The sequence below is a fragment of the Somniosus microcephalus genome, chromosome 11 (assembly GCF_052327205.1).
Source record: "Somniosus microcephalus isolate GS21.2 chromosome 11, FLI_Smic_1.0, whole genome shotgun sequence".
Lineage (NCBI taxonomy): Eukaryota > Metazoa > Chordata > Chondrichthyes > Squaliformes > Somniosidae > Somniosus > Somniosus microcephalus.
This window is the reverse complement of record NC_140997.1, coordinates 125,579,036-125,602,239: the sequence shown is the minus strand read 5'-3', so window position 1 is coordinate 125,602,239 and position 23,204 is coordinate 125,579,036. Positions and strand designations below refer to the sequence as shown.

Sequence of the window (23,204 nt, the reverse complement as noted above, 5' to 3'; positions counted from 1 at the left end):
GGGGAAGGCCGATTTTAATATGATAAGGCAGATTCTGGCCAAAGTGGACTGGGATCAGCTACTTGTAGGAAAATCCACATCAGAGCAGTGGGAGTCATTCAGAAAGGAAAGAGAGTACAGCACCAACATGTTCCCGTAAAGGTCAAGGGTGGGACCAACAAGTCCAGGGAACCCTGGATGTCAAGGGATATACAAGAATGGATTAGGAAAAAAAGGGAGGCTTTTGGCAGATACAAAGGACTAAAAACAGTGGAAGCCCCAGAGGAGTATAGAAAGTGCAGGGGGTACTTAAAAAAGAAATTACGAGAGCGAAGACGGGGCATGAAAAAACACTGGCGGGCAAAATAAAGGAAAATCCCAAGGTGTTTTATAAGTATATTAAGGGCAAGAGGATAACCAGGGAAAGAGTAGGGCCCATTAGGGACCAAAGTGGCAATCTGTGTGTAGAGCCGGAGTATGTAGGTGAGGTTTTAAATGAATATTTTGCATCTGTGTTCACTATGGAGAAGGACGACGTAGGCATAGAATTCAGGCAGGGGGATTGGGATATGCTTGAACAAATTAGCATTGAGAGGGAGGAGGTACTAGCAGTTTTAGTGGGCTTAAAAGTGGATAAATCCCCAGGCCCAGACGAGATGTATCCCAGGCTGCTGTGTGAGGCAAGGGAGGCGATTGCAGGGGCTCTGACACAAATTTTCAGAACATCTGTGGCCACATGGGAGGTGCCAGAGGACTGGAGGACAGCTAGCGTAGTACCATTATTCAAGAAGGGTAGTAGGGATAAACCAGGGAATTACAGGCCAGTGAGCCTAACATCAGTGGTAGGGAAATTATTGGCAAAAATTCTGAGGGACACAGTTAGTCTCCACTTGGAGAGGCAAGGATTAATCAAGGATAGTCAGCATGTCTTTGTCAGGGGGAGATCATGTCTAACCAATTTGATTGAATTTTGAGAGGGGGCGACTAGGTGTGTGGAGGACGGTAGTGTAGTTGATGTAGTCTACATGGACTTCAGTAAGGCTTTTGACAAAGTCCCACGTGGGAGACTGGTCAGGAAGGTAAGAGCCCATGGGATCCAGGGCAATTTGGCACATTGGATCCAAAATTGGCTTAGTGGCAGGAGACAGAGGGTGATGGTCGAAGGTTGTTTGTGTGACTGGAAGCCTGTGTCCAGTGGTGTACCGCAGGAATCGGTGCTGGGTCCCTTGCTGTCTCTAGTGTACATTAATGATTTAGATATGAATGTAGGAGGTATGATCAGTAAGTTCGCAGATGACACGAATATTGGTGGAGTGCTAAATAGCGAGGATGAAAGCTTCTGGCTACAGGACGATATAGACGGGTTGGTCAGATGGGAAGAACAGTGGCAAATGGAATTTAACCCTGAAAAGTGTGAGGTGATGCATTTTGGGAGGACTGACAAGGCAAGGGAATTCACAATAAATGGTCGGACCCTAGGAAGGACAGACGATCAGAGGGACCTTGGTGTGCATGTACATAGATCCCTGAAGGCAGCAGGAGAGGTAGATAAGCTGGTTAAGAAGGCATATAGGATACTTGCCTTCATTAGCTGAGATATAGAATATAAGAGCAGGGAGGTTATGATGGAGCTGTACAAAACGCTAGTTAGGCCACAGCTGGAATACTGTGTGCAGTTCTGGTCGCCACACTATAGGAAGGATGTGATTGCTTTGGAGAGGGTGCAGAGGAGATTCACCAGAATGTTACCTGGGCTGGATCATTTCAGCTATGAAGAGAGACTGGACAGGCTGGGGTTGTTTTCCTTAGAGCAGAGAAAGCTGAGGGAGGACCTGATTGAGGTGTACAAAATTATGAGGGGCATAGATAGGGTAGATAGCAAGGAACTTTTCCCCTTAGTAGAGGGGTCAATAGCCAGTGGGCATAGTTTCAAGGTAAGGGGCAGGAGGTTTAGAGGGGATTTGAGGAAAAACTTTTTCACCCAGAGGGTGGTTGGAATCTGGAACTCACTGCCTGAAAGGGTGGTAGAGGCAGGAACCCTCACAACATTCAAGAAGCATTTAGATGAGCACTTGAAACGCCATAGCATACAAGGCTATGGACCAAATGCTGGAAAATGGGATTAGAATAGATCGGGCTTGATGGCCGGCACAGACACGATGGGCCAAAGTGCCTCTATCTGTGCTGTACAACTCTATGACTCAAACCGGGCTTTTTTTTTTTTTTAAACAGAGGCCGGTGTCAGGAGCAACAGGAGAGAACAATGGGTATTTAAATTCACTTTCGCGGGCTTTTTTTTTTTTTTTAAACAGAGGCCGGTGTCGGGAGCAACAGGAGAGAGCAGTGAGTATTTAAACTCACTTTCGCGGGGTTTTTTTTCCCCAGAGGCTTACCAATCTCGCAGACCGGCGGCGGCGTTCCAGAGCCACGTCACAATTCAAAAAGTGACGCGGGCAAGAGGAAGCAGCTGATTGGGTGAGTATGGTCAGGTGAGTATTCATACTCTATAGTTTGACAGTTAAGGTTAATAGTTTATAAAGTTCAGAAGGTCTTAATTTCTGTGGTTATAGTTTCTAAGGTCTCTGTTGTGTAGCGGGGAGTGCTAGTAAGCAAGGGCCCTTGAGTATATCATTTAATTGTAGTGTCATTAGTGGTATTGATTTGATTTAATTTAAACTAATTAAAGGGTAAGTCATGGCAGCACAGCTCGGCCCCGTGGCATGCTCCTCCTGCACTATGTGGGAAATCAGGGACACTTCCTGTGTCCCTGACGAGACCATGTGTGCGGGAAGTGTATCCAGCTGCAACTACTGGCAGACCACATTGCGGCGCTGGAGCTGCGAAAGGATACATACTGGAGCATTCGCGATGCTGAGGATATCGTGGATAGCACGTTTAATGAGTTGGTCACACCGCAGGTAAAGGCTGCTCAGGCAGGAAGGGAATGGGTGACCGTCAGGCAGAGTAGTAGGTGCAGGCAGGTAGTGCAGGGATCCCCTGTGGCCATCCCCCTCTCAAACAGATATACCACTTTGAATATTGTTCAGGGAGATGGCTTATCCAGGGAAGGCAGCAGCAGCCAACTTCCTGGCACCATGGGTGGTTCTGCTGCACAGGACGGGAGGAAAAAGAGCGGGAGAGCTATAGTGATAGGGGATTCTACTGTAAGGGGAATAGATAGGTGTTTCTGTGGCCGCAAACGAGACTCCAGGATGGTATGTTGCCTCCCTGGTGCAAGGGTCAAGGATGTCTCGGGGCGGCTGCAGGGCATTCTGGTGGGGGAGGGTGAACAGCCAGTTGTCGTGGTGCATATAGGTACCAACGATATAGGTAAAAAACGGGACGAGGTCCTAAAAGCTGAATATAGGGAATTAGGAGGTAAATTAAAAAATAGGACCTCAAAAGGTAGTAATCTCAGGATTGCTACCAGTGCCACGTGCTAGTCAGAGTAGAAATAGAAGGATATTTCAGATGAATACGTGGCTAGAGGAATGGTGCAAGGGGGAGGGATTCAAATTCCTGGGACATTGGAACCGGTTCTGGGGGAGGTGGGACCAGTACAAACTGGACGGTTTGCACCTGGGCGGGACGGGGACCGATGTCCTGGGGGGAGTGTTTGCTAGCACTATTGGAGAGGGTTTAAACTAAAATGGCAGGGGGTTGGGAACCTGTGCAGGGAGACAGAGGAAAGGGAAGTAAGGATAGAAACAAAAGACAGGAAGGAGAAAAGCAAAAGTGGAAGACAGAGAAATCAGGGGTGTAAATCAAACAGGGCTACAGTAAATAATAATTCTAAAAGGACTAATAGTGTTAAAAATAGCCTGAAGGCTTTGTGTCTTAATGTGAGGAGCATTCGTAATAAGGTGGATGAATTAGCTACGCAAATAGATGTAAATGGATATGATATAATTGGGATTATGGAGACGTGGCTCCAGGCTGACCAAGACTGGGAATTCAACATCCAGGTGTATTCAATATTCAGGAAGGACAGGCAAAAAGGAAAAGGAGGTGAGGTAGCATTGCTGGTTAAAGAGGAGATTAACACAATAGTAAGGAAGGATATTAGCTCTGATGATGTGGAATCTGTATGGGTAGAGCTGAGAAATACCGAGGGGCAGAAAACGTTAGTGGGAGTTGTATACAGACCCCCAAACAGTAATGCGGAGGTTGGGGATGGCATTAAATGGGAAATTAGAGATGCGTGCAATAAGGGCACAGCAGTTATCATGGGTGACTTTAAGCTACATATAGATTGGGCTAACCAAATTAGTAACAATACTGTGGAGGAGGAATTCCTGGAGTGTATACGGGATGGTTTCCTGGACCAACATGTTGAGGAACCAACTAGAGATCAGGCCATCTTAGACTGGGTATTATGTAATGAGAAAGGATTAAATAGCAATCTTGTTGTGCGAGGCCCCTTGGGGAGGAGCGATCATAATATGATAGAATTCTTCATTAAGAGTGGAGAGTGAAGTAGTTGACTCAGAGACTAGGGTCCTGAATTTAAATAAAGGAAACTACGATGGTATGAGGCGCGAGTTGGCTTGGATGGATTGGGGAGCGTTACTTAAAGGGTTGACGGTGGATAGGCACTGACAAACATTTAAAGATCGCATGGATGAACTACAGAATTCGTTCATACCTGTTTGGCATAAAAATAAAACAAAAAATGTGACTCAACCGTGGCTAACAAGGGAAATTAGGGATAGCATAAGATCTAAGGAGAGGACATATAAATTGGCCAGAAAAAGCAGCAAACCTGAGGATTGGGAGCAGTTTAGGATTCAGCAAAGGAGGACAAAAGGATTAATTGAGAGGGGGAAAATAGAATATGAGAGTAAGCTTGCAGGGAACATAAAAACTGACTGTAAAAGCGTCTATAGATATGTGAAGAGAAAAAGATTGGTGAAATCAAGCGTAGATACCTTGCAGTCAGAATCAGGGGAATTTATAATGGGGAACAAAGAAATGGCAGACCAATTAAATACAAATTTTGGTTCTGTCTTCACAAAGGAGGACACAAATAGCCTCCCAGAGATGTCAGGGAACATAGGGTCCAATGAGAGGGAGGAATTGAATGATATCAGTATTTGTAGGGAAATGGTGTTAGGGAAATTGACGGGATTGAAGGCCGATAAGTCCCATGGGCCTGATAATCTACATCCTAGGGTACTTAAGGAAGTGGCCCTAGAAAAATTAGATGCATTGTTGGTCATCTTCCAGAGTCTATAGAATTTTGGAACTGTTCCCATGGATTGGAGGGTAGCTAATGTAACCCTGTAGGAATGGTCAAATACCTATCTAGAGATTGAGTTTGACGCAGGCAATCAATCAAAAAGGTTTTTAATGTTAAACTAACGAGTTTAAACAGATTGATGCAAGAGAACTATGAATACAGGTCTTAACAGGTCGGAGGCTCCACGAGGACTGCCTGGGCGGTCCCGTGGATGGCATCATGACGTCATCACGTTTTTCCCGCGTTTGGGTGATCACGTGATTAGCGGCATGATGTCATCGCGTTTGCCCGCGCTCTTAAAGGGGCCGCGCACTGTACATGCAAACAGTATATACAATGGTACAGATTTAGTCTGTAGCTAACACATCGTTGAAGGGAATTATGTACAGTTGTTCAGAGTCCCTCAGTGGCTCTGCCACATGCGCCCCCCCAGAATTGTCTTATACGAAAAAAGTCAAACGGTGAGGGGGTCTGACAAGCCTGTCAGAACGACTCCTGTATTCCCGAAGCGGAAGCTGTTGGACGATGGGCGGACTGGCGAGTGGTTGCACTTGTTCTGGTGTGACGACGGTGGGCGGCTGACCTCGTCTCGGTGGCTGTGCGGTCTCGACGGGACGGTGAAGGTCCAGGTGTGCCGGCTTCAAACGGTCGACCGAAATTTGGTCCGGTTTACCACCGACTCCACCTTGAAGGTTTTGTCTCCTGCCTCTAACACGCGGAAAGGACCAGTGTATGGGGGCCTTGAGTGGATCCTGGTGAGCAGCGTGGCGGATGAACACGTAGTCGGCTTGTTTCAGCTCCACTGGAACGTGAGAGCCCTGAAACCCGTGATGCGATGTGGGAACCGGCGCGAAACATCTGGCTGCATCCTGCTGACTGATAAGCTGGCATGAGGCGGACCATGGCTCCGTTGGTGTTGGCAAGAAATCCCCTGGCACTCGCAGCGGCTGACCATAAACGAGCTCTGCCGCGGAAGAGTGAAGATCTTCCTTGGGGGCCGTGCGAAGGCCCAACATGACCCACGGCAGCTTGTCTGCCCATCCAGCGTCTTGGAGGCTGGCTCTCAGTGCGGCCTTAAGCGATGTGAAAATGTTCGCACAGCCCGTTCGCTTGTGGGTGGTAGGCTGTGGTGCGGTGTAACTTGACACCGAGTCGTTGAGCCACCGCATTCCAGAGTTCAGAAGAAAACTGCGGTCCCCGGTCCGAAGAAATGTCAGCAGGCACTCCAAAACGGGTGACCCATGAAGAGATGAACGCCCTGGCCACGTCCGCTGAAGTAGTAGAAATGGTGTTAGGGAAATTGACGGGTTGAAGGCCGATAAATCCCATGGGCCTGATAATCTACATTCTAGGGTACTTAAGGAAGTGGCCCTAGCAAAATTAGATGCATTGTTGGTCATCTTCCAGAGTCTATAGAATTTTGGAACAGTTCCCATGGATTGGAGGGTAGCTAATGTAACCCTGTAGGAATGGTTAAATTCCTATCTAGAGATTGAGTTTGACGCAGGCAATCAATCAAAAAGGTTTTTAATGGTAAACTAACGAGTTTAAACAGATTGATGCAAGAGAACTATGAATACAGGTCTTAACAGGTCGGAGGCTCCACGAGGACTGCCTGGGCGGTCCCGTGGATGGCGTCATGACGTCATCACGTTTTTCCCGCGTTTGGGTGATCACGTGATTAGCGGCATGATGTCATCGCGTTTGCCCGCGCTCTTAAAGGGGCCGCGCACTGTACATACAAACAGTATATACAATGGTACAGATTTAGTCTGTAGCTAACACATCGTTAAAGGGAATTATGTACAGTTGTTCAGAGTCCCTCAGTGGCTCTGCCACAACCCCACTATTTTAAACAGGTGGTAGAGATAAAACGGAGAATTATAGACCGGTCAGCCTGACATCGGTAGTGGGGAAAATGCTAGAGTCCATTATAAAAGATGTAATAGCAGAGCACTTGGAAAACAGTGAAAGGATCGGACAAAGTCAACATGGATTTACAATAGGTAAATCATGCTTGACTAATCTACTAGAATTTTTTGAGGATGTAACTGGTAAAATAGATAAGGGACAACCAGTGGATGTGGTGTATTTGGACTTTCAGAAAGCTTTCGATAAGATCCCGCATAAGAGATTAGCGTGCAAAGTTAAAGCACATGGGATTGGGGGTAAGGTACTGTCTTGGATAGAGAACTGGTTGGCAGACAGGAAGCAGAGTTGGAATAAACGGGTCTTTTTCCGAGTGGCAGGCAGTGACTAGTGGGGTACCACAGGGATCGGTGCTAGGACCCCAGCTATTCACAATATATATTAATGATCTAGACGAGGGAACTAGATGTAATATCTCTAAGTTTGCAGACGACACAAAGTTGGGTGGGCGTGTGTGCTGTGAGGAGGATGCAGAGAAACTCCAGTATGATTTGGACAGGTTGGGTGATTGGGCAGATGCAGTATAATGTTATCCACTTTGCAAGGTTATCCACTTTGGTGGCAAAAACAGGAAGACAGATTATTATCTGAACGACAATAGATTGGGAAAAGGGGATGTGCAACGAGACCTGTGTGTCCTTGTGCACCAGTCGCTGATGGTAAGCATGCAGGTGCCGCAGGCGGTTAAGAAGGCAAATGGTATGTTGGCCTTCATAGCGAGAGGATTCAAGTACAGGAGCAAGGATGTCTTGCTGCAGTTGTACAGGGCCTTGGTGAGACCACACCTTGAGTATTGTGTGCAGTTTTGGTCGCCTTATCTGAGGACGGATGTTCTTGCCATGGAGGGAGTGCAGCGAAGATTCACCAGACTGATACTTGGGATGGCAGGAATGACGTATGAAGAGAGATTGGGTCGGTTAGGCTTATATTTGCTAGAGTTTAGAAGAATGAGAGGGGATCTCATTGAAACTTATAAAATTCTAACAGGACTAGACAGACTAGATGCAGGAAGGATGTTCCCGATGGCAGGGGAGTCCAGAACCAGGGGTCACAGTCTAAGGATAAGTGGTTAGCCATTTCGGACTGAGATGAGGCGGAGTTTCTTCACCCAGAGAGTGGTGAACCTGTGGAATTCTCTACCACAAAAAGCAGTTGAGGCCAATTCATTAAATATATTCAAGAAGGAGTTGGATATATTTCTTAAGGCTAAAGGGATCAAGGGATATGGGGAGAAAGCAGGGACAGGGTACTGAATTTGGATGATCAGCCATGATCTCATTAAATGGCGGAGCAGGCTCGAGGGGCCGAATGGCCTACTCCTGCTCCGATCTTCTATGTTTCTATGTTTCAAACATTTCCCAGTCTCTCACCATTCAAAAAGTATTCTGCTTTTTTGTTTTTCCTACCAAAGTGGATAATTTCACACTTCCCTAAATTGTATTCCATTTGCCATGTTCTTGCCCGCTCAGTCAACCTGTCTATATCGCTCTGCAGTCTCTTTGCGTCCTCCTCACAGCTTACTTTCCCACCTAACTTTGTGTCATCAGCAAACTTAGATACATTACACTCAGTCTCTTCATCCAAGTCATTAATATAGATTGTAAATAGCTGAGGCCCAAGCACTGATCCTTGCTAGTTACAGCCTGCCAAGCCGAAAAGTCCCGTTTATTCCTACTCTCTTTTCTGTCCATTAACCAATCCTCAATCCATGCTAATATATTACCCCCAATCCCATGAGTTCTAATTTTGTGTAACAACCTCTTGTGTGGCACCTCATCGATTGCTTTTTGAAAATCCAAATACACTACATCCACTGGTTCCCCCCTTATCCATCCTACTACTTACATCTTCAAAAAACTCTTAACAGATTTGTCAAACACGATTTTCCTTTCATAAAACCACGTTGACTCTGCCTGATCATATTACGATTTTCTAAGTGCCCTGTTACCATGTCCCTAATAATAGATTCTAGCATTTTGCCTACTACTGCTGTCAGGCTATCTGGCCTATAGTTTCCCGTTTTTTCTCTTCCTCCTTTCTTAAATAGCGGGGTTATATTTGCTAACTTCCAATCCTTGGTGACTGTTCTAGAATCTAGGGAATTCTGGAAAATTAATACCAATGCATCCACTATCTCTGCAGCTACTTCTTTTAAAACCCTAGGATGCAGGTCGTCAGGCCCAGGGGAATTGTTGCCACTTAGGCCCATTAATTTCTCCAGTACTATGTCTTTACTTATACTGATTTCTTTAAGTTCCTCATTCTCTCTGGACCCTTGGTTCCCCATTATTTCCGGAATGGTTTTTGTGTCTTCTACCGTGAAGACAGATACAAAGTATTTGTTTATTGTCTCTGCTATTTCCTTATTGCCCATTATAATTTCTCCTGTCTTTGCCTCCAATGGGCCCACGTTTACTTTCACTATCTCTTCCTAGTTACATACCTATAAAAACATTTACAATCTGTTTTTATGTCTCTTGCTAATGTACTCTCAGTCTTTTTTCTTTCCTTATCAATTTCTTGGTCCTCTTTTGCAGAATTCTAAAATCCTCCCAATCCTCAGGCTTACTACTCTTTTTGGCAACATTATAAGCCTCTTCCTTTGATCGAATACTATCTTTAACTTCTCTTATTAGCCACGGTTGGACCACTTTTCCTGTGGGGTTTTTCTTTAAAGCCCTATCTACTGCCCTAGTTATTCAATTCGCTAGGACACTGGTTCCAGCCCAGTTTAAGTGGAGCCCGTTCCAACGGAACAGCTCCCCCTTTCCCCAGTACTGGTGCTAGTTCCCCATGAAGCGAACCACCTGCCTCCCACACCACGCTTTCAGCGACACAGTTAACCTTTTAATTTGCTTATCCCTATGCCAGTTGGCACGTGGCTCATGTAACAATCCAGAGATTATTATCTTTGAGGTTCTGCTTTTTAATTTGGACCCCAACTCCTCAAACTCTCTCAGCAGAATCTCATTCCTAGATCTACCTATGTCATTAGTTCCTACGTTCCACGACAACTGGATCTGTCCTTTTCCAAGTTCTTTTCCAGCCACAAGGAGATGTCTTTAACCTTGGCATGCACCACAACCTTCGGAACTCCCAGTTGCGGCTGCAGAGAACAATATCTATCCCTCTGACTATACTGTCCCCTACCACTACCACATTCCTTTTCACTCCCCCCCCCACTTGAATGGCCTCCTGCACAAAATTGTGAAACTAAATTCAATAAGTGACCACGAAGCTGCTGGTTTGTTGTAGAAACCCAACTGGTCCACTAATGTCCTTCCGAGAAGAGAGCCCATTGCCCCTACCCAGTCTGGCCTACACGTGACTCCAGTCCCACAACATCCACCTTAATGCCCACAGCACAACTAGGGTCTTGCCAATGCTGCCCACATGCCAAGAACAAATACTAAAAAGACACATCCGGTAGGAGGGTTACGTATTTTGTGCTTCCAAACGTGGGGTGCATCTGGAGACGGCACTTTGAGCTGTAATACATTTGCGAGAAGTACTGGTGGGTACAGGTCTGTTGCTGTCAGTCGCGAGAGTAATCTGAGGTGATGAATTACGAGCAGCTTACAAAAAGCTTACTGCAGCAACATTAATGCATGGTGCCTAAGTGTGATTTTTCCTCTGGTGCACTAGGATCAATACACTGAGTAAATCAACTCTTTTTTTTATTGTTGATAAACTAACAAGATTAAAAAGAGTAAAAGAGATGAGGTAAATCAGGAAGTAGTGATCAGGTGATGGGGTTTCAAAGCCTGCAGAAAACGTGAGGGAGGTGAGGAGTTCCATAGTTATGAGGTCCTGGAAAAGGCTGAGAGTAGGAGCTACAATACTCTCCGTCATAGAGCATCAGTAGAAGGCTCCCAGTTCTAACACTGTTACATCTCTCCCTCGTTTCCCACACACTACAAGGGTGTCTGCTGAGATTAAACAGCTAATAGATCACAGAGCTCGTCACCTTTGCTTAAACACTGATCTACTATAGCAATCTCTCTGGTGGGGACCAGTCTGCCGATAAGATTAAACATACCAACATACCGCACAGCCTGACACAGCAAACGGTGTCTCCCCTGGGATAAAATGCTCTGATATTTCACATCACAATACCTGGGGTTGACATCACAATCACTGGGGCTACTGTAACACAGCAAAAACCACAACAAACCAATTGCTCTTCATTGAACAGTGCCATGGGATCTTTACATCTACCTGAGAGAGCAGAGGGTGCCTCGGTTTAACAACTCATCCGAAAGACAGCACCTCCGACAGTGCAGCACTGAAGAGTCAGCCTAGATTAATGGGATTTAAACCCACAACCTTCTGACTCAGAGGCGACAGTGCTACCACTGAGCCAAGGCTGACACCTATACCAAAGAATCTGTCCAATTCATCAGACTGATACCTGGGATGGCAGGAATGACGTACGAGGAGAGATTGGGTCGATTAGGCTTATATTAGAATTTAGAAGAATGAGAGGGGATCTTATTGAAACTTATAAAATTCTAACAGGACTAGACAAACTAGATGCAGGAAGGATGTTCCCGATGGCGGGGGAGTCCAGAACCAGGGGTCACAGTCTAAGGATAAGGGGTAAGCCATTTAGGACTGAGATAAGGAGGAATTTCTTCACCCAGAGAGTGGTGAACCTGTGGAATTCTCTACCACAGAAGGCAGTTGAGGCCAATTCATTAAATATCGTCAAGAAGGAGTTAGATATATTTCTTAAGGCTAAAGGGATCAAGGGATATGGGGAGAAAGCAGGGACAGGGTACTCAATTTGGATGATCAGCCATGATCTCATTAAATGGCGGAGCAGGCTCGAGGGGCCGAATGGCCTACTCCTGCTCCTATCTTCTATGTTTCTATGTAAATAAATACTTGATATATCAGAGCCTGTCTGATCGGAAAAAAATAATCGGCACACAAGACTCTGCTCCTGACATTAAACATTCAAAATAGCATGGAGACAACTTCTTGGTTTAATATACCAGAGTCTGTACAATGGAATTACACGCCCAATATACCACATGGCCTGTCTACTGGGACTAAATGCCCAATATACCTCAGGGCCTGTCTACTGGAACTAAACACCCAATATACCACAGGCCTCTCTACTGGGACTAAACACCCAATGTACCACAGGGCCTCTCTACTGGGACTAAACACCCAATGTACCACAGGGCCTCTCTACTGGGACTAAACACCCAATATACCACAGGGCCTGTCTACTGGGACTAAACACCCAATGTACCACAGGGCCTCTCTACTGGGACTAAACACCCAATATACCACAGGGCCGCTCTACTGGGACTAAACACCCAATGTATCACAGGGCCTCTCTACTGGGACTAAACACCCAATATGCCACAGGGCCTCTCTACTGGGATAAACACCCAATATACCACAGGGCCTCTCTACTGGGACTAAACACCCAATATATCACAGGGCCGCTCTACTGGGACTAAACACCCAATATACCACAGGGCCTCTCTACTGGGACTAAACACCCAATATATCACAGGGCCGCTCTACTGGGACTAAACACCCAATATACCACAGGGCCGCTCTACTGGGACTAAACACCCAATATACCACAGGGCCTGTCTGCTGGGACTAAACACCCAATATATCACAGGGCCGCTCTACTGGGACTAAACACCCAATATACCACAGGGCCGCTCTACTGGGACTAAACACCCAATATACCACAGGGCCTGTCTGCTGGGACTAAACACCCAATATATCACAGGGCCGCTCTACTGGGACTAAACACCCAATATACCACAGGGCCGCTCTACTGGGACTAAACACCCAATATACCACAGGGCCTGTCTGCTGGGACTAAACACCCAATATATCACAGGGCCGCTCTACTGGGACTAAACACCCAATATACCACAGGGCCGCTCTACTGGGACTAAACACCCAATATACCACAGGGCCTGTCTGCTGGGACTAAACACCCAATATATCACAGGGCCGCTCTACTGGGACTAAACACCCAATATACCACAGGGCCGCTCTACTGGGACTAAACGCCCAATATACCACAGGGCCTGTCTGCTGGGACTAAACACCCAATATATCACAGGGCCGCTCTACTGGGACTAAACACCCAATATACCACAGGGCCGCTCTACTGGGACTAAACACCCAATATACCACAGGGCCGCTCTACTGGGACTAAACACCCAATATACCACAGGGCCTGTCTGCTGGGACTAAACACCCAATATATCACAGGGCCGCTCTACTGGGACTAAACACCCAATATATCACAGGGCCGCTCTACTGGGACTAAACACCCAATATATCACAGGGCCTGTCTACTGGCACGATTTTAGCAGAGGCGGGATCATTCTGTGCTGGGTGAGCAATGAGCTTGCATGTCGAGGCCTGGGGAAATTTTAACTCCCAGGTCTCATTTCCATATCCAGGCCCCAACACCTGGCCGAATCTAGCAGAAATCACTGCCTGGCTGGTGGGCGGCAGTGAAAATTTAGGCAGAAGGAGGCTGCCAGCAGAGACCCATGGGATCAGTCCCCCGCAGTCAGGTAAGTGGTGGCCAGAAATATTAATCGACAGGTAGAATTGATTGCCCCTTATAACAGCACAACGCTCAGTTCTGTGATCCATTTGTAATCAGATTCCAGAGTAAACAGAGATAATTATTCACAGAAACCATGTCAATTCCAGAAATGTCTCTTTAATAGAATTGAGAATGCAACTTGTGAAATGGAAAGGCTTCAGCCAAAAGCTCATTGCCTGGCAATTGTTGCATTTTAAGTGACAATTAAATAAACGCACACAAACACATGCACGCACACACACAGCACTGTATACTCCCAAAGTAAAAGAGCAATTTGATTTGCAATGGTGAAATACCTTTGGGGTATGAGGCTTACCTGTGCAAGGCGTCTCAGCAGCAGTTCTGCAGACGGTCTGGACCAGTTCAGGAAGATCTCGGGGACCAGAGTGACGGTCATCTCCAGAACTCTCAGCAGGCTCACAGAAAGGTCAAAGCAGGTGGCGCACACCTTCAGCTGGCGACTATCGACGAAGTTCCGCTCCGGCCGCTCAGCTGCCTGCTGGATCTGCCAGGGCAAGGAAAGAGCAGCATGAAACGACATAGAGCACCCCACTTCAACAAGGATCAAAATGAGACCGCATATAACGAGGGTCTTAACTGTGCCACCTCACACATATAAAAGCTTTATATACACAGAGGGCCCATGTTAATCAACATAAATAATTTAAAGGGGGACACATACATATAAACATATAAAAATGACAGCCAGGAAAAGACCAGCTGGTCCATCAAGCCTGCCCCACGCTCATGATGGCTGGAGCTTCATGACGAGACCGTTCCTAACCCCCGCAGCCATTGAACTTAGATGGGAACAGAGATGCATTGAAAGGGGCTGCGTTGGACAACAAGGTTATGAGGAAAGATTCAAAACAACTTGGGTTCTGGCCATGAAAGGAGGCGTGGGAGGTGACCATACAGAGCAAACGGTATAAAAAAGGTAGATCTGGAACGCTACTTGGAACTAAACCAAGCCCATCACTTTTATTTCGCCTTTTTTCTCTAACTTTTTTTCTTCTTTTCTCTTTACCCCTCTCTCCTGTTATCATGCATTCTTTCATTTCTCTTGGATACTCTGCCCTCCCAAATCGCTACCCCAACCCTTCAGCACTCCTCGACCTTCCGCCGTCACAGACTTGATTCCTTCTTGGATAATCCTACAGCTTCCCTCTGCCTCTCTCTCGGCATCCTCTGAAGAGCCCAATGAGGCACTTGTCGTTGCCTTACAAGCATCAACCCCAACTACTCCATCCTACTCTCTCGCTGACCTTCTCGCCCAGTGCGCCGGCCGGGGGCTAATCTCGCCAACCTCCTTCCCGTCCTGCTCACCCCTCGCAGTGCCGACCCTGTGGACTCTGCCAACGGATCAGTTATCACTGCCCCTCTCCGCATCTCCCTCCAGATTGTCCGTTCACTAATGAACAAGGCCATCCATGAGCTTATTGTGGATGATTCCATCAACGTCATGGTCTTGACAAAAAACTGGCTGACGGGTGACGACATCTTCTCCCTTAAAGAAGCGTCCCCTCCTGGCTATACCTTCCACCATTTGCCCTGCCCAAACCGCCACGGTGGCGATGCGGCTCTTATCACCAAATCGCACTTTGGTCTGTTCCCTTCTCCTCCTTTGAGCATCTCCCCTCTTTCTACCCCTCTCCCCTCATTTAAAATCCTCGTTCTTCACCGCCCACCCAAGTTTCTCACCGAAATATCTTCACTGCTTTTCTCCCTCAGCCTCTGCACCAAGTGATTTCTCATCCTCGGTGATTTCAACCTCTATCTCAACTCATAATGCTCTCTCTCCTCTGAGTTCACTGCCCTCCTATCCTCTGTTAATCTCTCCCTCCATATAAACTCCCCTACCCATATTCACAGCCACCCCCGCGACCTTGCCATCTCACGTGGCATCGCTACTGCCATCGTGTTAATCACAGATAAGGCCATCTCTGATCACTTCCTTGTATTGCTCTCCACCCGCATCCCCTTTCCCCCCCACCAACCGCACATCCTTCTGTGCCAACCCCTGGAAAAAAACTCTCACCCAAGTCATTTACAGCTGCACTTTCAAATTCCCAACTGTCTAGCCTTTGGAACTCCATTCACCATGATATTTCTGCAGCTACTGATCTGTTCAATCACATCCTCACTTCCACCTTTAATGCCCTTGTTCCCATTAAAGCCCTTACTCTTTCTCACCCTGGTCGCTCCCCCTGGTATGGCCCTCATCTCCGCTCCCTTAAGTCCAAAGTCCGCAGACTTAAAGATTTATGGTGGACAACTGGGTTAGCCATTCATCACCAGATCAGGCTGTACCACAAGGCTGTATCAAGTTCTGCTCTCCTCTGCCAAAACTGCTCACTATTCCAGGGTCATCCTGGAATGCAAAGATAACCTTGCTTTCTCCTCTCCACCACAAACCGTCTGCTTAAACCCCTCTCCCTCCATCCTCACCTTCTACAACAAGTGGGAGGAGCTCATGAACATCTTGTCACTAAGATTAACAGCATCCGTTCAGCTGCCTCTGCCGCTTCCACCCCTTCCCCTTCCCCACTGGGTCAAACATCCCCTAAGGTTCTCCCCTGCCATAGCCCTGAACGCGTATCTTTCTCTAGTTTCTCAGCTGTCTCTTCTCATGCCCTCTTCGGAGCTCTTCTTGTCCATGAGACCCACTTCCTGCTCTCTTGACCCAATTCCCACCGAACTGCTGACCACGCAACTTCCCTTCCTGGTCCCCAGGTTAGCTGATATTGTTAGCGGTTCCCTCTCCTCAGGTACTGTCTCCCTCCCCATCAAATCTGCCATCATCACCCCACCCCTGCGCATTACCCGGCCCTATTAAATGGTGTGGGTCTGATGACGTCATCGATGGCGCGTATTCAGCCGGGATATTTAAAGGAGCCATGGCCACATTGCATTTGAAGGTTCATCTAGAAGTGTGCAAGCAGCACACTGGAGGTTTTGATTGCTCCAAATAGTTGCAGAGATGGCTGCACAGAGGCAGAAGGCTGCACCCAGTTTCTCTGATGACTCCCTCCATATGCTCGTGGAGGGAGTCAGAGCATGCAGGAAGGTTTTCTTCCCTTCCAATGGGCGGAAGGGACCTCCCCAGGAGACAAAAAGAGCATGGTTCCGAATTGCAGAGGAGGTCAATAGCAGGGATGTGTTCAGGGGGACCTGGGTGCAGAGTCGGAAACGTTTCAATGATCTCATTAGATCTAGAAAGGTGAGTACAAAGCCACACTCAACTTCATCTTGCTGTGCCTCTCATCACATCCCCATCACTCTGTCTTCCCAACCCTACTCCTGCACATCCTTACTCACACCAACATACCTTGCACGTCCACCCATCCCGCTCTCTCTATCTACATTATCACATCCCCATCTTACTAGCCACCCCTCACACTCACCCTCATCCTAATGCAATCATACCAACTAACAATATTCCATCACTCTCACTCAACCTTCTCTTCTTTCCCTCCATGCAGGAGAAGAGAGCCCACAATAAGAGGGAGAGGCAGAGAACTGGAGGTGGGCCTCCATCATTTGCCACCCTCAAAAGCAGAAGAGGTTGCGTTGGAAGTATAGGGAGTGGCCGAGCAGCTGGAGGTGGGAGACTGAGAGGGGTACATCTCAGCAACCTGGTGACAGAATTACATATCATACAGCTAAATGGCATACATCAGTTACTCATATGGGGACTGATGTCATCAGCCACTGAATGGTCATCATGTGCATAATGGTATCTGTACCCATTCTTCATATGGCACATCTAACTCAATCTCTTTACTCTCCCACAGGTCCATCAAGAGCCCCACCCCACCACCCCCCAATGTCCAGGAGGAAGAGCAAAACGACTCCCCAGAGGAGCCTCCAGCCTCTGAGGGCGCAGCATCACCACAAATGAGTGTACCCAGCACCAGTGCAAAGTCACAAGTGAGCAAGAGTAGATGGTGGAGACAGAGACAGCCGTGGAGACACCTTGTCGGAGGGCACAGGACACTCCCAGCTCTGCTCAGCTACATGCAGATGCTGAACCTCGGGGGTCATCCAGAAAAAGGACGATCCTGGAGGTGCAGGAGACCGACAGGTTTTGCAACTGCAATGTCTGCAAATATGCAGAGAATGGAGGAGTCCATCTCCAACATGAGCACCACCGTGTCACAGGCGATGGTGACTATAAGCTCTTCCATGGATAGGATGGCCAACTGCATGGAGCAGCTAATAAGCCACTCACAGGAGCACATGGTCGCTATGGAGAATAGATAGCTATCTATGGAGCATAGATGGCAGAGACTCATAGACCTCCTGTCTAGGAGGGATATCAGCGTAAACGTGGGTTCTCATGGCCCCACTGATGTGCAGCAAGGTGCTCTCCAGCTCCTTGCTAGCAGGGAAGTGCGGGTGGCCCATGAGAGGGATGACGGTGAAAGAGGAGAGGGATGACGGTGAGAGGGGAGAGGGAAGTATAGGCTCCTCTCAAAGCGCTTACACTTCTCCCCCGTTGCTACCTCCTCAGTCAGAGCACCAGATGCCTCCTCAGACAGCGATGGCCAAGTCTGCCCCTGCAGAGTCGCAGGAGGAGCAGACTTTGGCGGGGCCATCACAGGCTCCAAAACCCAGAGGCCATCTGCCAAGAGTGTCTAAGCAGTCACAGCAGGGAAGTGAGCAGGCTGCCTCTACCTCTACTGAGGCCACAGGGGTAGCACCTCGTAGAAGCATGTGAAGAGAAAGATGACACACAAGTAGATTCACAAGGGTAGCCACTTGGGTGTTTTGTTCAATGTTAAGGTCAAGCTTCCGTTAAGTATGGTCAACCATAAAAATCTTTATTTTCACCACTTTCCTGTCTTGGACACATTTTTGCGCACCTTTGGAAGTGGCTTAGTGAGTTGCAGTGAATGGTGAGACATAACGGTACCTCCAGCAATGGTGGTCAGTGTGAAAGGAATGGCTTGTTTATTGTAGGGATCCTTTATGGTGTTGCTGTGGGGTGGTGCTAACCTGGCGCAGCATGTGGCAGCCATATGGGTGAACTGCGTAAAGTTAAGTAAATCTGGACATGATGAGGCCATCCCTGGCCTCCCGGGGAACAGTGTGCTCGGGTGCTGGTGGGATCTGGCCTGCAGGTTCCTCCAGCTCCTGCTCCTCCTCATCTTCCAGTTGATGCTCCTCCTCCTGAAGAGGCTGTGCTCGCAGTGCCTTGCTCCTCATGCAGCACTAATCCTCACTGCTGCGCTATGTTGTGCAGGGCGCAGCAGACCACAACGATTTTGGAGACTGCGCACTGATGGGCTCCTCCAGATTTGTCAAGGCACCTGAAGCGCATTTTGAGCATGCCTATTGTGTGCTCAACGACACATCTGGTGGAAATGTGGCTTTCATTGTATCTCTCCTGGACATCAGTACTTGGCCTCCTCAAGGGTGCCATGAGCCACGTCTTCAGTGGATAGCCCTCGTCTCCAAGCAGCCAGCTGGAAAGACTTGTTTGAAGGAGAGAAGAGCTGAGGGAGGGTGGACTGGTGAAGGACAAAAGAGTCATGACAGCTGCCAGGGAATTTGGTGCACACATGCATGATGCTCTTCCTATGGTTGCAGAACAGCTGCACATTGAGGGAGTGGAAGCCCTTGCGGTTGACAAAGTCTCCTGGGTTATGATGGGGTGCCCTGATGGCCACATGTGTGCAGTCGATGATGCCCTGCACCCGTGGGAAGCCAGCCAGAGTGGCGAAGCCGAGCGCCCGCTCAGTAACACTGGTTTCATCAGTGGCAAAGTTGATATAATTGACTGACTTGTCAAAGTGGGCATCGGTCACCTGGGTGATGCATCTGTGGGCAGCCGACAAAGATGTCGCAAATTTCTGCTGTAGATTCCTGGAAGGAGCCTGAGGCGAAGAAGTTGAGGGCGCTGGTGACTTTGACAGCCACTGGTAAGGCATGTCCACATCGGTCCTCTGGGCTGCAGGTCTTGGTCCAGCAATGTGCAAATGTCTGCGGCGACCTGGCGCAATAGCCTGAGCCTCCTTTGGCACTGCAGCTCAGTCATATTGAGGAAGTTCATCCTCTGCCTGTATACCCTGTGCTGGGGGTATCGCCTCTTGCGCAGTGCAGCCCTGCGCTGATGCCCTCTGTCCTGTGCAGCATTAGGTGGTTGAGCAGAAGGCTGGTGGTGTTGTTGTTGGTGCTGCTGGTGTGCCTGCTGCTGCTGTTGTTGGGGCTCATTGTGGTCAGAGTCTGAGGAACAAGGTGAGACAGTATAAACAGCCCCCATGCTAATGGAATAGATGGCAGTTCAAGTAGAGATCAGAGGAGCAATCTGTCAATGGTGTGATTGGTTGTAACAATGAGGTGAGACTGGATGGCGACTTTGCTGGAAGCACTTGCAGCCTGTAGAAAGCTAAATCTGTGTTGGGAATACAATCAGCAACAGCTTCTGCCTGAGGAAAGTGATCAGCTGTGAGGTGGGAGGTTTTATAGTACATTTCATGCTGTCTTCTAATCAGCTGTAGCAATGGCCACTGAACTCCCGCCTCAGGCTGACAGATGTGGTTACCGAGCTGTGTGAATCCAGTGGACAGCCAGGGAAATTCTAAAGGTAGGCGCTTAAGGGTCTGACAACTACCCATTAATGATTTGAATTAGGTCGCCCGCCTCTGCCGGTTGGGTCACTACCGCACCGGCAAACGTGCCCAAGGGAAAGGCGCGTGGGGGCGGGATGATGACGGGTTTCCAACCCACTGCAACTTATTTCAAATTTCCCACCCGACCCGCCTCCAATTGCGCCTGCGCGGACTCCAGAAAATTCCAGCCTTCATCTTTTTAAAGGAAATTCAGCCTCTACAAACAAGGACTTCCATTTATATAGCACCTTTAATGTCGAAAATGACCCAAAATCCATCACATAGATGCCAAGCCAAAGCAGGAGATATTAGCAGGGGTGATCAAAAGCTTAGTCAAAAAGGTGGGTTATAAGGAGGGTCTTAAGAGCACAGAGGTGGTGAGGCAGAAGGAAGGAATTCCATAACGTGGGACCTAGATGGCTGAAGGTACAGCAACTAATGGGGGGGGGGGTGGAGCAAAGAGAGGGGTGGGGGCACCCAAGAGGCTGGAGTCAAAGCCACTGTGTTCAAGTGAGGAATTATAGAGCTGGAGATTACAGAGATAGGGACAAGGCCAAGGAGGGATTTGTATACAGGATAAGAATTTTAAATTTGATTTGTTGGGGAGGGGATCAGGAGCTAATGAAGATCAGCCAAGAGGGGTAATGGGTGAGCGCGACTTTGCACAGCATACGGTACGGGCAGCAGAGGTTTGGATGAACTGAAGTCTATGGAGGGTGGAAGATGGGAGGCCGGCCAGTAGCGCATTAGAGTAATCAAGTCTGGAGAGGACACATGCATGGATGAGGGTTTCAGCCATAAATGGGCTGAGTTGGGGCAGAGGTGGGCGATGTTACGGAAGTGGTAGTAGGCTTTCGTGACAGGATATGGTGTCAGATACAGGTTTCAGTGTAGAGTAGGATGGCAAGGATGTGAATAGTCTGGTTCAACCCGAGACAGGAGGGGAATGGATGGAATCGGTGGAGAGGAACGGAGTTTGTGACGGGGGGCCGAAGATGTTGATTGCAATCTTCCTCATGTTTAGCTGGAGGAAGTTGAAATCGATCCAGGACTGCATGCTGGACAAGCAGTCAGACAGCACTGAGGACAGTGGAGGGGTCGAGAGAGGTGGTGGAAGGTTGAACTGGGTGTTATCAGTGTACATGTGGAAGCTGACCCCATTGTCTGTGGATGATATCACCAAGGGGCAGCATGTAAATGAGCAAGAGGAGGGTGCAAGGACGGACCATTGGCAAACAGAAATTAATGGCATTCCACGGGATACATTTGCACCCTCTCCAACAGTACCCTACTCTGCTTTCTCATAGCCTCCAGCTGAGGATGGACTTCAGCTCTTTTCCCAATGAAGGCAGGAGAGACTCAAAATGCAGGCAAGAGCCCTGAAACATTGCAGTAACAATAGAATATTGTCAGAAAGAGAATTAGGGTAAGCCACAACAGAGCTCAGTCGGTAGAAACTGCACTGTCAAATAAAGAGGGAGATTTGACCTGCGGTAACTTATTGGACTTTCTCCCTCATTCCTTCAACCTCCACAAACAAATAGGAAGTACACTACTCACGGAAACTAGGCTAGTGTGGAAAAAAGGGGTTACTTTTTATGGGGCACTGACACCAGTACTCGGACAGGAAGGAGCTGTACTGATGGGACTGGCTCCACGTGAACCGGGATGGGACCCGTATCCTAGCAGAAAGGGTAAATAGGGAGATGGCAAAGGCTTTAAACTAGTAAGATGGGGGGAGGGATCGACAAGAAATGAAACCAGCCTAAATGTAAACAACACAGTAAAGGAGAGCATAGGAAAGAATAAAGTAAGGCAGGACATTGATGGCCAGGGAATAAATAGAGTTATAGAACAGGAGTGTAAAAGATGGTTAAAAATAAAGTGAGAGTAACTACTAAATTAAAAATGAGTTAAACTGTTAAGCTGTACAGTAATGCACTCAGTGTCTGTAATAAAACAGGGGAACTGGAGGCAATAATACATTGTGAGGAACCAGACATAGTAGGGATTACTGAGACATGGCTACAAAAAAATCAGGACTGGGAATTAAACATTGCAGGGTATAACACATTTAGAAAAGATAGAGAGGGAAAAAGGGGAGGTCGAGTAGCTCTACTTATTAGGGATAACATAATGGCAGTAGAAAAAAGTGACGCAGCTATCAGCAAGGCAAAAATAGAATCCATGTGGATAGAGATAAAAGATCAATCACACTAATAGGGGTTGCCTACAGACCACTTAATAGTGGAAGGGAGGTGGAGGAAGAAATATGCAAACAGATTAGGGAAATGAGTAAAAAGCATAGAATAATCATCATGGGGGATTTCAACTACCCCGGTATTAATTGGTCAGAAGAGGTAGGTATAGGGGATAAGGGAATAGAGTTCCTACAATGTGTACAGGACTCCTTTCTAACCCAATATGTAAGAAGCCCAACAAGGGAGGATTAGTTATTGGATCGAGTAATGGGGAATGAACCAGAGCAGATAAAAGAAGTAAAAGTAGGGGAACATCTAGGCAATAGTGACTATCATATAATGCACTTTAAGATAATAATTGAGAAGGGCATAAGTATGACGAAGACCAGGGTAATAGATTGGAGAAAAGCCGATTTTGCGGGGCTGAGAATAGAACTTGCGAAAGTAAAATGGACAACAATATTGGCAAACAATGATGTAGAACAGCAATGGGAAATATTTAAAATGGTGTTCAACAGAATGGGAAAAATATATTCCGCTAAAAAATAAGAACAAGCTAAACACTAATGAGACACCATGGATGAATAAGGACATCAGGAAAAAGTTGAGGGTAAGGAAAGAGGCATACACTAAGTACATGGACA

At 47.6% G+C, this 23,204-nt stretch overlaps 1 protein-coding gene across 2 annotated transcripts in view; it reads right to left on the bottom strand.

The window, feature by feature from the left end:
* rnf123 (ring finger protein 123) overlaps positions 1-23,204 on the bottom strand; it is a 693,175-nt gene that overhangs the window by 289,594 nt on the left and 380,377 nt on the right. For both annotated transcript variants that reach the window (XM_086001224.1, XM_086001225.1), the window contains exon 32: positions 14,062-14,250. In XM_086001224.1, coding sequence (XP_085857350.1) covers positions 14,062-14,250 — 189 coding nt within the window. The remainder of the gene's footprint in view (positions 1-14,061; positions 14,251-23,204) is intronic.